Source organism: Spinacia oleracea, chromosome 3 (assembly GCF_020520425.1).
Source record: "Spinacia oleracea cultivar Varoflay chromosome 3, BTI_SOV_V1, whole genome shotgun sequence".
Classification (NCBI taxonomy): Eukaryota; Viridiplantae; Streptophyta; class Magnoliopsida; order Caryophyllales; family Amaranthaceae; genus Spinacia; species Spinacia oleracea.
In genome coordinates this window covers 156,250,575-156,264,372 of record NC_079489.1, presented here as the reverse complement: position 1 = coordinate 156,264,372, position 13,798 = coordinate 156,250,575, and the positions used below count along the sequence as shown (strand labels likewise).

Genomic DNA, 13,798 nt, shown 5'->3' with positions numbered 1-13,798 from the left:
CCACTGATATATTTTATTTTTGCTCGCACATATCTAAGTGTCCCTCGCCGAGCTCGATTGTAGAGGCCAAAAACACCACTGTTGCAACTTGTGATGCTGTATTGCAGATTGTACAATACAGAACACTCTGTGAACAAGATCTATTGTAGGGACCAAAACATCCCAAATCTCAGGAGTTCTTCGCATTCAATCAATGCAAGTTGTAAATGCTAATAACTGGTTCACATCTATCAGTTCATATGACATTATGATGAGGCCATCACCAATTCTGTTGTACAATCCATATAAATAATTCCAATGGCAAACACAATGCACAGACCACAAAAGAATGGCCAATTTAAGCCTTTGATATCCCTATAATAACAAGTTAAGGGGAAAAAAGTATGATCCTAATCAACATTACATTTGTTTCAATAGAAAAATAAACACCCTTCAATAAATAATCTACTGAAAATAATGCTCTCATATAACAAACCCTAATGGAAAAAATCAGCCTGCAAAAACATGGATAACTGGGAAATTAATGCTATTTCAGATATGTAGAAGCAACCCAGAGAAGCACATAACTTAACAAAGAAGTAGTCACTTCCAAACTCGTTGGTCCTTTTAGTATAGGCGGAACGACAGATACCATCAGAAACGTCCCCAAGAGCCATGAGAAAATAAAAGCTCCACCCCTGCACAAAGGTAAGCAATTTTCAAGACTAAATAAAGAACAACAATTGACTGATCTTACTAAACCTACTCCTTCTGTCCGGAAGAAAATAGTCACATTTCCCGAACCTTTTTAGTCAAGGATTCAAATGACTTGACCGAAATACCTTCACGGGCTCGTTTGGTAGCCGGCCATAAATGGTGTCAATGGGAATGAATTTGTATGTAAATTTGTAAGAAAAATCAATATCCAGTCCCATGGTAATGCTAGTTTACTCAAAATTATCTCTTTTTCTTTATAAATTTCCATTACCATTTGAGGAGTGGAATTAGGTGGGAATGCAAATTTATCAAGAAAAACACCAAGTTTGAGACAAAATTTCATTACCAAGGACATTATGATGTTATTTTTTTGCCAAATAACACTTACATTCATTCTCATTCCCACCATTTTCTACCGGCTACCAAACGGGTCGTGAAGTTATGTTCATTTGTACTGCACTTGGGTTCCATCAACCTCTTCTGGTACTAACCGGTCTAGCCCAACAGGGCTATTGTTTAGGTTTGCTAGATGGAACTGGACTAGACAAGCAGAGAGGCGGGGCATGAGAAAATGTGTAGCATTTGGCTGGGTATGCATTGGATTGTGCAGATTCATGTATATCATAAGAGTAACACTCGTAACTATTATAGAGGGGAGGCTTTTGGAAAGGCAGTCATATTTCATTAACATTTCAGGTAAGTGTTTTTTTTTTCTTTTTTTCCGAACATCCAAAAATAATAAGAGGGACTCATTCTGGACAGGGGGAGTAATATCTTACAAAGTTCAAATGAAAATAAGCCAACAACTCAACCAGTCATATGCTTGCTTATGTAAGTTTCATTCATTATAAGGCTCACTCAGCATGCTATTATCTCCAAAGGGTTTCTCTAGGGTCAGATAAACAGGACAAACGAAACACAGCTGTGGCTAGTGGCAATAAAGAACAATCTATTGATGGTCCAGGTGGAAACTTTGATCAGTTTCGGCTATAAAATCTTCATCCTAGTGTAAGTTCAATTTATTCTCTCAGCTAAATTCAAGTATTAGTAATCGAAGCTTATAAGAAACCAAGGAAATGATACTAAACCAAGCATTTTAACACATCAAGAATCATATAAATTCATATCTGTATTAAACAAAAAGACCTAACCTGAATATATTGCTTAACAAAAGGCCATCTACAAGTTCATTATGAGGTTTAAGAATGATGGGAGAGAGATGAAAGCATGCATGGTGACACCGGGATAGAAGATAAGAGATTAGAAGCATAGCACTTACCCATAAAGAAAAGCTCGAACTTTGCTTTTCAGCCGGCTATAAATGAAGTATATGGTGGCCACTAGAGAAAGGGCAACCTGAAGAGTAGGGCCTTCTTCAGTGGGGAAGAGGACGGTTAGAACTCCAAGTAACAAGAACGCAACAGACGTCTTTACAATGAATTTGCTATCTGAAGGAGTCCGGAACCTGTTTGTCACCGCCTGCACATACCGAGACTGTGTAATACCGTTTACCTTTTTTTTAATATTCAGCTTCGGCCTTTTTCTCTCATAGAATGTCTGCATGATTATTTTGTCATGAGCTTCTTCAATTGCATCTACACTTGGTTTGTGCCCGGCGTATCTTTGTATTAGAAAGTTTCTTGCTGCTTGAATTTCTCCCTCCGAGGCATCGGTGCTTATACCAAGTCGTTTGTGTGGGTCTTTTATATTGATTCTTGGAAAGACATCTGCATGAAGTGATGGTGTCAAAACGACACTTCCACATAACATTCAGGGATTCAAATTTGGGTTCTTAATGCCATCTCAAACAAATACAAGGATTATCCCCCTTCTACAGCTAGTTCTGACCTATCCTACTGTATGCAAGACCCCAATAATTTAGAAAATGGAAATTTGTGCAAAGTTCTTTCAGAAATAAATGATGGCAAATTTTATCAATTTCAAGTATCATGTACACATTTTTGTGATACTTGCACAACAGCATAATAAAAATTTACTATCCTTGGGTGACATTATGTAAGTTCTTGGGGCCTTGTACCTTTCTACTACGTATCAGACAAGATTTTTTAGCACACACTTACAACTAAGCATAATAGAAACCTAGAAAGATTTACAAGGTACTTCATTTTGAAAGAGAATGATGAAAAAACAGCAAAAACTTGTTTTAGACTAAAATTATCTACCCAGCAATGTTCCTAAAAGCATAATGAATAACCCAATGACCCTTCTATGAAGTTCTTAGAGTTTATGCAATTCAAAATGCCTAGGGTGTGACAATCGCATTGTTGTATTAGAATACACAAATTACATGTTTAACCGGAATCGGTAAAGAGGAACTTCTGAATGTTCTGAGTTCTGACACATGACATGATATTCTTCAGATTTTCTACCAAAGCTTAAGATCATCGTCATGCTCAGGGAAGAAGAATGATAAGCATATCACGTGCTTTTATCACTTTTGCACCACTCTATTAACAAAAGAAAGTAATGTTGTTTAATAATCGCCAACAACTATTTAAAAGTCACCCAAGATACAAAATAATTAGCAAAGCAGAAAACTGATTCCCTTGCAAGGGATGTTTCTAAAGAATCTAACTATCTAAGTGGCCCAGTTATTAACTGAATATCTACTCTGTATGATAAATCAAAACAAGTATCGCTTTATTTGGTGATATTTTTGTTAAGGTACATTCCTGATTAGCCCTATAGTGATTCATTTACTAGTGCTCCATTTCTCATATAAAATAACTCGCATCACGCTCTTTTCTGATGAGCAGATGAGGTATATCTGTTCCTTCTAAGAGTCGTGTCAGTTTTTTTTACTGTAACAAGCAATATCTGCTGTACATGAATTTATATATTTCTTATGGAGTATGATAATATCAATTAAACCAATTAACAGCTTGCTTGGTTCTAAAAGTACTTGAAAAGGAACAAAAGAGAAAGGGTGAGAAGTAAAGAAAAAGAAGAAATAAACTAGCATGTTTTTGAGCTTAGTTGGGCTCTGTTGTGTTCACCTTATTTTCACTTATTTAGGTTTAATAAGATACGATAAGATAAAATAATGGCAATAAGTTCAAATAAGCTAATATAAGATAAATTCAAAGTCTAAAACACATAAGTTTCTGTCGAAAATGTGAAATTTGGTTAAAAGAAAAAGTAAGAGTGAAATAAAAAAAGAGAATTTCCTGTCATTTTCTTTCCATACCCACACAATTCTTTTTAAAAAAACACTATAGAGTTTTTACTTATCTTAATTGGTGCCTTTAAAACAAATGTTAGAAAGTTATTCTTTCCTTTTTCCATCCAATCCATTCCTACAAAAAAAAGTTGTAATAGATTATGTTATTTTAAATAACATGGATATCGAAACACTTCATTAAACGTTAAATGTTGCATAAACTAGGGAAATATGTATTATCATTAAATTGCGATAAAAATGCTAATTATTATGTGCACAGGATTGGAGTGAAACTCTAGTTTGCCTAAGGCCCATTGGAAATGATCTAAAATAAGCAAATACTACGCAGTACTTCCTCTATTCTTATTTAAATGACACAATTGAGTTTTGGACACTATTCACATAAGCTCCTTTAACTTTCTTTTGTGGTTTATACTTAAGAAAAAACATAGTCGCGTGAGGTCTTATTAGATTCGTCTCAATAAATATTTTTTAAATATCACCTTTTTATAATTTTTTCTTATCCATAATTGGAGATATTAATGTTTGAAATTGTGCATTGGCAAACGTGTCTAAATAATTGTGTCATTTAAAAAAAGAACGGAGGAAGTATAATTTTGTACATGCAATAAATTATAAAATGAGTGTCAATTCTAAATGTAATTTTAGGTAGATTACCTCTTTAAAGGCAGATGTCGCTGTAAAAGATCTTTGCTCGGTCTTTTTCTTTCCCAAAACATGACAAATATTTGTGGACAAAGGGAGAATATATTGTATCCTACATATGACTCATAGACTCCATAAACATATCTCTTACATTTTTATTATTTTTTAAAACGAATTATGAAATTTATAAAACAAGGATCAAATGATGTTCAATTGACATGACAACTTTGACAAGGCTCTGTTGGCCAACTTTTGCCAACTATTTTACTTAAACTCTTCATTTTACCTTAAGTACTCGTGTCGGATCCTCGACAATCGGACACTGGACACTTCATTTTGGACCAAAATCATTTAAAAAAATCACAAAATAACCGAGTCGGACACTTGGACACGTAACCATGTCCGACATGGGTACCTGAGTTAGGGTAACATAGCTTGCGAAAACTCCATTCAAACACAAAAACCTGATTACAACTTCCGCAGAGAGGGGCTATTCATAGAGAAGCATTAAACAAAACCCTGCATGGTTTATCCTAGCCATTAAATTAAGAAATCAGAGGCTCAGACTGCTTGTAAGAAGCTGAGTACTGGCTAGCAAGGGAAGTTGAGACATTCTCTGGCCTCCCTCAAGGTGCAGCGAGCATGTATAGCTGTAGACCCAGTATGGGCACAAAGGTAACAATTAACATAGGTGTCTTCACGCAAGGGCACGACACAACTATGTTGGCAAAGATAAGTGCCCATGTTTTCCGCTGGAATAACACAAACTTCAAAAAGCTACATCTCCTTAGATACTTAGAAAAACTAAGTATAAAACTACTGATGACAAAGCTTTCAAACTGACTTTTCAACTCTGAGGGATGAGTAAGGAGTGAGATTCTCCACAGTTGAAACCTCTCTCCATTTGCAATACCATGTTATATTGCCTCCATAAGCCAATGCCATGTATTGATACACCTAAAGCCACCTTCTTATATTCTAAAATTCTCTAAAACATAACTCTACATCCTCCCTGAAGAAGGACAGTAACCTTTCGACAATCCTTTTTTCCTTCCAAGTCTGTTTTAACCCATGCAAATCAATATCTCAACTGTAAGTTGTAATGTGGATCCTACTTTGAGTGTCCAGAAACCATACCATTTATATTCAAATATCATTCAAAATAAAACTATGAAAAGCTAAATGTAATTTAGCTATCACTTTTAAATGTCAAAATCCTCATGCAATAACACCAACGGCCTCCACATTTGAGATTTCCCCAGTAAAGGAACAAAAACAACAACTATTGTACTTCAACAAGACCTAAAAAATAACATATGAACATAAGTAACAACACCAAAGGTACTCGAACTCCTAGATTGGAGAAAAAAGGTAGGTCATTCTCATGTACTGCAACCCAGTGAATGTTGTGTTTCATGATGATAATAGGGACGTTAATTACATGTTACGGACAAAAGCTAAAGATGATATCAAGTAAAAGAATTATTAACCACTCAAACCAACTAAGAATCTCAAATATAGTACTAAGGATTACCAGATTGGTTATTCATAGAATCACCAAAAGAAGCATCCATAGCACACTTGATCAAGTGAGTCCGAGGCCGGGAATATCTACTCTTAAGTTGACCCAGGCAATTTCTGTTAAGTGAGAGCGTATTAGACACAGTCCATGTCATTATTATTATGCCAAGAGCTAGAGATTCAAATAATATTGAGGATAATTAGGATAATACCCTTCAAGTCGAATGAGCCTCCCAGATATTGTAAGCTGAGGTAAGGCACAAAGTCGTCCATCTAATGCTCTTGAGGATCGAGCAGGCAAGTGAACACAATAACCCGAAGGACTACCAGCTAAACCCGAAACAGACATTTTAACCAATGTACAACAGCCCTGATGTCAAAACCACAATCAAACTATCTTCAATTTACTGAAATTAGGAAGCAACTCACAACACCTGCAAAATCACGGTAGAACAAAAATTCCCAACAAATTCATAAACCCCAATAACTCACAACAAACAGTACCAAAATTTCAATGCTAGCAGAGAAAAGAAAACACACAATTGAATGACCCTTTTCAATGGGGCATTTCGTAGAACAAACAACATGCATCAACAAAGAACCCCATTGAATCAACAACAAACAGTACCAAAATTATAATATGCTAGCAGAGAAAAGAAAACACATAATTGAATGACCCTTTTCAGTGGGACATTTCGTCGAACATTAAACATTCATTAACAAAGAATCCCCATTTACTCAACAACAAACAGTACCAAAATTATAATATGCTAGCAGAGAAAAGAAAACACATAATTGAATGACCCTTTTCAGTGGGACATTTCGTCGAACATTAAACATTCATTAACAAAGAATCCCCATTTACTCAACAACAAACAGTACCAAAATTCTAATATGCTAGCACAGAAGAAAAAAAACACATAATTGAATGACCCTTTTCGGTGCGGCATTTCGTCGAACAATTAACATGCATTAACAAAGAAACCCCATTTAAGGAAAACTCACATAATTACCAACAATCCCACTCAAAAAAAGGGGGGTAATACTAAATTATCAAGAATTATACACCCAGAACGCCAAATTTCTCGGCAATGTATAAGATCAACAAAATTGGGGCAAACAAAAAATGGCAATCACAAAACCGATGATTAGTTGTATTTTTAAAGCATAGAGAGGTGAGAGAAAGAGAGAGAGAGAAGGAACCTGGAGATAGAAAATGGAGATGGGTTTATCAGTTGTAGTTCGCCCTTGTTTCAGCTGAGTTCCGAGCGCAAGTGCACAACAGATAGGAGAAGAGGCAACCGCAGTGAGTCAGTGACGAAACAAGAGACCAGACAAGGTTTTCTTTTGTATTTATTATTAATGTTTTATATGCAATATGTAGCATCATTCCGTTGTAGTCTAGTTGGTCAGGATACTCGGCTCTCACCCGAGAGACCCGGGTTCAAGTCCCGGCAACGGAATTGTTTTTTCTTCCCCCCCTTTGTGAAAATCAATGGATCACGAAATTAGCTCATTTTATAGACAAAATCTACGTCGTATGATTTATTGGTATTTTCTAAGAAGAATGCACCAAATTTTTTTTTTTTTAATAAGTGTGTTAATTACTAATGCATTTAAACTTTACTCGTAAGAGTACCAAGAAGTTGGTGTTTCATAATCATATGTTATACTTTGGTACGAAAAAGGAAAATATGAACTGTCATTGCTTACATGTGTCATACGATAGCCATCCCTTAAGCTCAAGAGTACGATCCAAAGGAATATGTTGAACAATTCTCAATGAAGGAGTATCCTCTCATGGAATTGACAAGTTTACGCTTTCCTTTTTGTTTCGTTTTATAATTAATGTTCTTTACATTGTGTTTTACTTTATTTTTGCCCCTATAAAATTTAAATCTTTGCACTCACTTTCTCTTATTTTATTCATTTTTTTCGTATAGTCATCCACCATTTTGCACTAGCTCTTACTTTATTCATATTTTATTATATACACCCACCTTTATACCCACGTTGTCTTAATTGTCTTAGGTTCCGTTTTATTCTACTTGTTTTGTCTTAACTTATATTATATGAACTTAACTGGACTTATCTTAACTTATTTTGCCTGAAATAAACTTATTTGTTTGTGAAAATATCTGAAAGAACTATTTTTTCTGAACCCAATTTTATCTAAACTCAATCGAACTTATCTAAACTTATTGCAGCTAAAAACTTGTCGGTTTCCAAGCGCAACTCGATGCTACTTTAACCATTAATGATGATGGCGCAAGTTAGTAGAACACCCATAAAAGAATCTCCTGCTTCATAAACGGATATATCTTGTCTCTCCATACTTACGGATTTCGTCGAGCCAAAAAGATTGTTGCTAAGAAGATAAGTTGCAAGGGCGAACTTCCTGCCCCAAGAAGTTGGCAAAGCCAACACAACATCAAGGTCGTCCCCATTTCTAATTGGATGAAAAAAGTGCTCATAAAAAAATTTGTCTGAAATAAGTCAAAATAAGTCGAATAAAACAGACCCTTAATATTTGTGCAAATAGTGCACCCTTACTAGATTTGAAAAATGTACGTGTGATAGTGCTATAAATAACAAAACAAGTGATAACTATAGTTGTAAGTTTTTCATCATTAGCCATACATAAGATTGATAAGTGTCATTAGTGCATTATGTCATACATTATTATTTATAGTTTTGATAATACTACAAATAACCAAGCAAAAGATGAGAAACAAATTGCACTCCATTGCAAAATGCTTATATAGTAATTATACACTTCGTATATGAGAATAGTACAAGTAAATAATTTGTAGTGCCAATTATATATGTGCCATCATTTTGTGTATAACTTGGCTAAAGTCATGCTCATCATAACAAAACCAACCAACTCTGGTAGTTCCACAGCATGCTCCTTTCCCTCGATCTTGAAAACGTTACCATTTTTTATTATATCAGTATACTCAGTGGCGTATCCAGGATTTTAAAACAGGATAGACACTTTTAAAAGAAATAAAAACTACATTTTTTTTTCAAAAGGATACAATGAACATGACAATTTGCGGAGTACTAATTACAATGATTACATAAAATTTACCAATCTCACCGTTCACTTTTATTTTATAAATTGTAAGATTTTAAAGATTATACAAGATAAATGTATACGGTTCGGAGTACTCCGTGTTACATAATCAAATAACAACAAAACTTTAAAAATATACGAAGTAGAAATTAAAAATCATATGAGAATATGACGTCTCATCCCCGAAAAAGGGGAAAAAAGCTGGAATTTTAAATACTTGGCAAACTAAAAGTAAGGTTTATATATTTAATCTGCAACATAGAAACATAAAGGTAAGATGCTAGAGTGATTAGCAAGGAAATTTAGGTATGATATTGCCACCTTTGGTCATGGGTTCGACTCCTTACATTATACAAATTCATGTTTTGTTTACTTTTTTAAACTCAACCTATTAAACTGATTTTTCAATTAAAAAACTGGGTAGATATTTGTCTACCCAGTTTACACTATGCATCCGCCCCTGAGTATATATATCGTTCGGGTGCATAATAGAGGTTACGTCGGTGCTTTTACTATATAGCCTTTTTTCATTATTTACTAGATTTTAACCCGTGCGATACACGGATTATATTAAATTGTTAAGTTAAAATAAAACTTCTATATATACCAACAACTATATTTTATATATTAGATTAGATTAGTTTTTTATTTTGGATTGAATTTCGTTTTAGATTTTTTTTTTTTTTTTACTATTAGAGTGTTTGATTTTGGATGAAGTTGTATATGCGTAATATTAGTAATTAATTGATAAAAATATATATGTGGCACCTAATTATTTATCTACGTGTCATTCGACTTTTGCAATTCAAAAATAATTTCGAAATCTTATTTTTTATTGGCCGAAACCATTAGATTTCCTACGTGGCGCTCTAGTATTGGATTAGTGTTTGATTTTGGATTGAATTTTTTTAGATTAGCGTTTGATTTGATGAATTTTATTTTAGATTTTTTAATTATTAGAGCGTTTGATTTTGGATGGAGTTGAATATATTAGTAATTAATTAATTAATTAAATTAAATATCTACGTGGTACATAATTAATTATCTACATAGCACTCGATTTTCTTAATTCAAAAATAAATTGAAAATCTTATTTTTCATTGGTTAAAACCATGAGATTTCCTACGTGGCGCTCTAATAGCTCAGCAAATATGTCTCTTTTATTTATATACATAGTATATATATACATATTAGATTATTGTTTGTTTTTGGATGAATTTTATTTTAGATTTTTTTATTATTATTAGAGTGTTTGATTTTAGATGGAAGTTGTATATATTAGTAATTAATTAATTAAAATACCTATGTGGCACCTAACTAAGTATCTACGTGGCAATCGATCATTTTAATTCAAAAATAAATTAGAAATCTTATTTTTCATTGGCCGAAATCAGTAGTAATCCTACATGGCGCTCTAATAATTCGGCAAATATGGAACCTGTTAAGAACTCGCGGCTACGAAATTGTAACATGTTGTTCAAGTTCTTGTTCCAGGTAACAAAATTGGGAACCTTATGCAAAAAGATTCGGTTCCAATTCTCAATTTTTAGGAACGAGTACCCTGTACACACCAATGACTGAGTACCTAAAATCAGGAACCTTAAACAAAAAAACATCCTTCCTATGCCCAAAATATAAAACAATTCAAGCTCGTTTTTAGAAAATATAGAATTAAAATTTAAGGTCACACCATAAACAATAAATCCCAAACCATAAATTAGATTTTTTTTTTCCCCCTTTCTAATTAGCAATAATTTTATTAAATTTTTTAAAAATGACACGCTACCCTGAAGTCCTGAACCCCCGGAACTTGTTGCAAGTTGCAACAAGTTCCAGTTCCAGTTCCCATTTTTAGGAACATGTTGTAACAGGTTCCGGTTCCGATTTTCAGGAACATGTTGCAACACACAAATTCTTATTTATAATGGGTGTACAATAAATATTGTACACCGAAGTAAAAGTTGACTCAAAATGCTTAAAAGTTACATTTATATATGTAAAAGTTATCTATTTTTTAATGATAATTTTTTTTCATTTGAATAAAAATTATTTCTTCAAAAGCACTAATAATGTATACATTAATCATTTAACCCTTTAAAATGTTTATCTAACAACTTTTTAATTTTATAATATAAAAATTATAGAAAAATAGGTTAAAGTTACAAAAAACTGCATAAAAGTTATCTTGGTGTACAATAAATTTATTGTACACCTTGTGCGCGCAAGAGCTTTTGGTTGCAACAACTTCCGCTTCCGAGTTCTAAAATATTGATATGGTATCATGTTATGCTCACTCCTACTCTGATTTGGTCTGAATATTTCTACGAGTACTTTTCACTTTTTGAGTATATTAGGAAGGCTTTTAACGCTCCACTATATAAACAATAAGAATAAAAGCCATACTTGATTGTTTTTTAGTTGTACGTTACGTTATGCAAACCATACGATTATTATTACATTCGTAATAATTTCGTATGATCCAAAATAGTGGGCACAACACCGTACCACAGTCCACATATCCATGGATATGTAAATTTGATTTTACCCAGAAAATAGGTATCATAATATCACATGTGTGTGTTTTCGAAACTACATGACATTTTTTGCACTGGAAATGACTCTAACCTTACCCTGAATCCCTGACCCACATTCTCTACAAAAATCCAACTAACAATGCCATACACTGCTACTATTACTTGTCTTATTTTCAACCCATTTATGGAGCACAATTTATAGAATTATAGTCGTTAAATTATTCTCATTACAACATATATATAATTTCGTTACGACATTTTCGATCCATCTGTTTGTGCCATTTTTTACCATTAGACGATGAATAATTATTGTTACTGTTAGTTAATGCCGATATAAATCGATACACGTACTATTCTGTGTATGCTGTATGCGGGCATTTATAAATTAACCTGTGAGATTAGTCTCATTACAACATTCTCGATCTGTTCATTGTTGCCTTCTTTTACCATTAGACGATATGATGATTATTGATACCGTCAATTGTGATTAGTCTCATTACAGCATAATCCCGTTACAACATTCTCGATCCATCTGTTTATTGTTGTGTTCTTTTACTATTAGACAATAGTACAACATTCTCGATCTGTTCGTTGTTGCCTTCTTTTACCATTAGACGATGATTATTGATACCGTCAATTGTGATTAGTCTCATTACACCATAATCTCGTTACAACATTCTCGATCCATCTGATTGTTGTTGCGTTCGTTTACCATTAGACAATAATGATTATTGTTATCGTTAATGCATATATACACTACTAATATATACTTCATCCGGGCATTTATAAACTTGTGATTAGTCTCATTACAACATAATCCCGTTACAACATTCTCAATTCATTTGTTTGTTGTAGCCTTCTTTTAACATTAGACGATGATTATATATAGATGCCTTTAATTAATGGTTATATACATGTACTACTCGTATATGCTTCATCCGAGCATTAATAAACTTGTGATTAGTCTCATTGCAACATAATCCCATTACAACATTCTCGATCAATTTGATTGTTGTTGCTTTCTTTTACTATTAGACAATAATGATTATTTGATACCGTTAATGCCTATATACATATATATGCTTCATCCGCGCATTTATAACTTGTGATTAGTCTCATTACAACATAATCCCATTACAACATTCTCCATTTGTTCGTTATTACGTTCTTTTTCATTAGAACAATAATGATTATTGATACCGTTAATGCCTATATACACTAAGGGTGCGTTCTGTTCAACTTATTTGACCTGAACTTATCTGAACTTATCTGAACTTATCTGATCTGAACTTATCTGAACTTATTGGAACTTATCTGAACTTATTGGAACTTATCTGAACTTATTGGAACTTATCTGAACTTATTGGAACTTATCTGAACTTATTGAAACTTATTGGAACTTCTTGAAACTTCTTGAAACTTCTTGAAACTTAATAAATAATAAATAATAAATAATAAATAATAATATTATTATTAATATTGAAACTTATTGAAACTTATTGGAACTTATCTGAACTTATTGGAACTTATCTAAACTTATTGGACCTGATTTTTTTTTTTAAGGTGAACAGAACGTACCCTAACTACTCCGTATATGCTAATTCTTAATTTCTTGCATTTATAACCTTGTGATTAGTCTCTTTACAACATGATCCCATTACAATACTCTCGATCTATTTGTTCGTTGTTGCCTTGTTTTATTACGGAGTATAAGACAATAATAATTATTGATACCGTTTTCATTGAAACAACGGCTACTTATACACAGCAAAACAAACAAAAAAAACATAATTAGATAAAAACAAATTTCTGATAGTCAATATTTGTAGAATTATAGAGCTGACTTATTCACTTATTGATTTCTCTAGTCCTATGAGTAATTTCGTATATAGGTTAACAAAAGAACTTCATATAAATTATTAAATAGTTATTCAATATCAGTTTATGGTTAGCAAAATATATATATAAAAAAAAGGCTTTTTAAGTTAATAAAACTCAAATCAAGAAGAGGGTATAAAAGGTAGTTCAGTTTTTAGAGCGATTTCCTTCAATAATGCTTGAATATTCGTAAATTTTCAAAATACGTTACTTTTTCACTTATTTCCCACTCTATCGTCCACA

General features: G+C 33.0%; 1 protein-coding gene and 1 non-coding gene across 3 annotated transcripts; one reads left to right on the top strand and one right to left on the bottom strand.

Moving 5' to 3' along the window:
* Positions 1 to 327: 327 nt before the first annotated feature.
* On the bottom strand, positions 328 to 7,421 carry LOC110789719 (protein CHAPERONE-LIKE PROTEIN OF POR1, chloroplastic). Of its 2 annotated transcripts, none has more exons than XM_021994428.2 (5): positions 7,268 to 7,421; positions 6,277 to 6,498; positions 6,078 to 6,181; positions 1,976 to 2,423; positions 328 to 677 (listed from the first exon to the last, which is right to left on the bottom strand). In XM_021994428.2, exons 2-5 carry the CDS (start codon positions 6,411 to 6,413, stop codon positions 527 to 529), a joined length of 840 nt encoding a protein of 279 aa, XP_021850120.1. In that variant the 5' UTR covers positions 6,414 to 6,498; positions 7,268 to 7,421; the 3' UTR covers positions 328 to 526. The 2 variants fall into 2 exon arrangements, with proteins under 2 accessions (XP_021850120.1, XP_021850121.1); XM_021994429.2 differs by having other exon boundaries at positions 6,277 to 6,434; positions 7,268 to 7,419.
* Positions 7,422 to 7,454: 33 nt separating this feature from the next.
* On the top strand, positions 7,455 to 7,527 carry TRNAE-CUC (transfer RNA glutamic acid (anticodon CUC)). Its single transcript has one exon. It is a non-coding gene; the product is annotated as a tRNA-Glu (tRNA).
* Positions 7,528 to 13,798: the final 6,271 nt, after the last annotated feature.

What these genes read in the sequence shown, in the direction of transcription:
- LOC110789719 (XM_021994428.2), bottom strand. Translation starts at nt 6,413, where the DNA reads ATGTCTGTTTCGGGTTTAGCTGGTAGTCCTTCGGGTTATTGTGTTCAC. An exon ending in AGGCTCATTCGACTTGAAGG is followed by an intron (nt 6,182 to 6,276) that starts GTATTATCCTAA and finishes CTCACTTAACAG; the next exon opens with AAATTGCCTGGGTCAACTTA. An exon ending in GTTCGAGCTTTTCTTTATGG is followed by an intron (nt 678 to 1,975) that starts GTAAGTGCTATG and finishes ACCTTTGTGCAG; the next exon opens with GGGTGGAGCTTTTATTTTCT.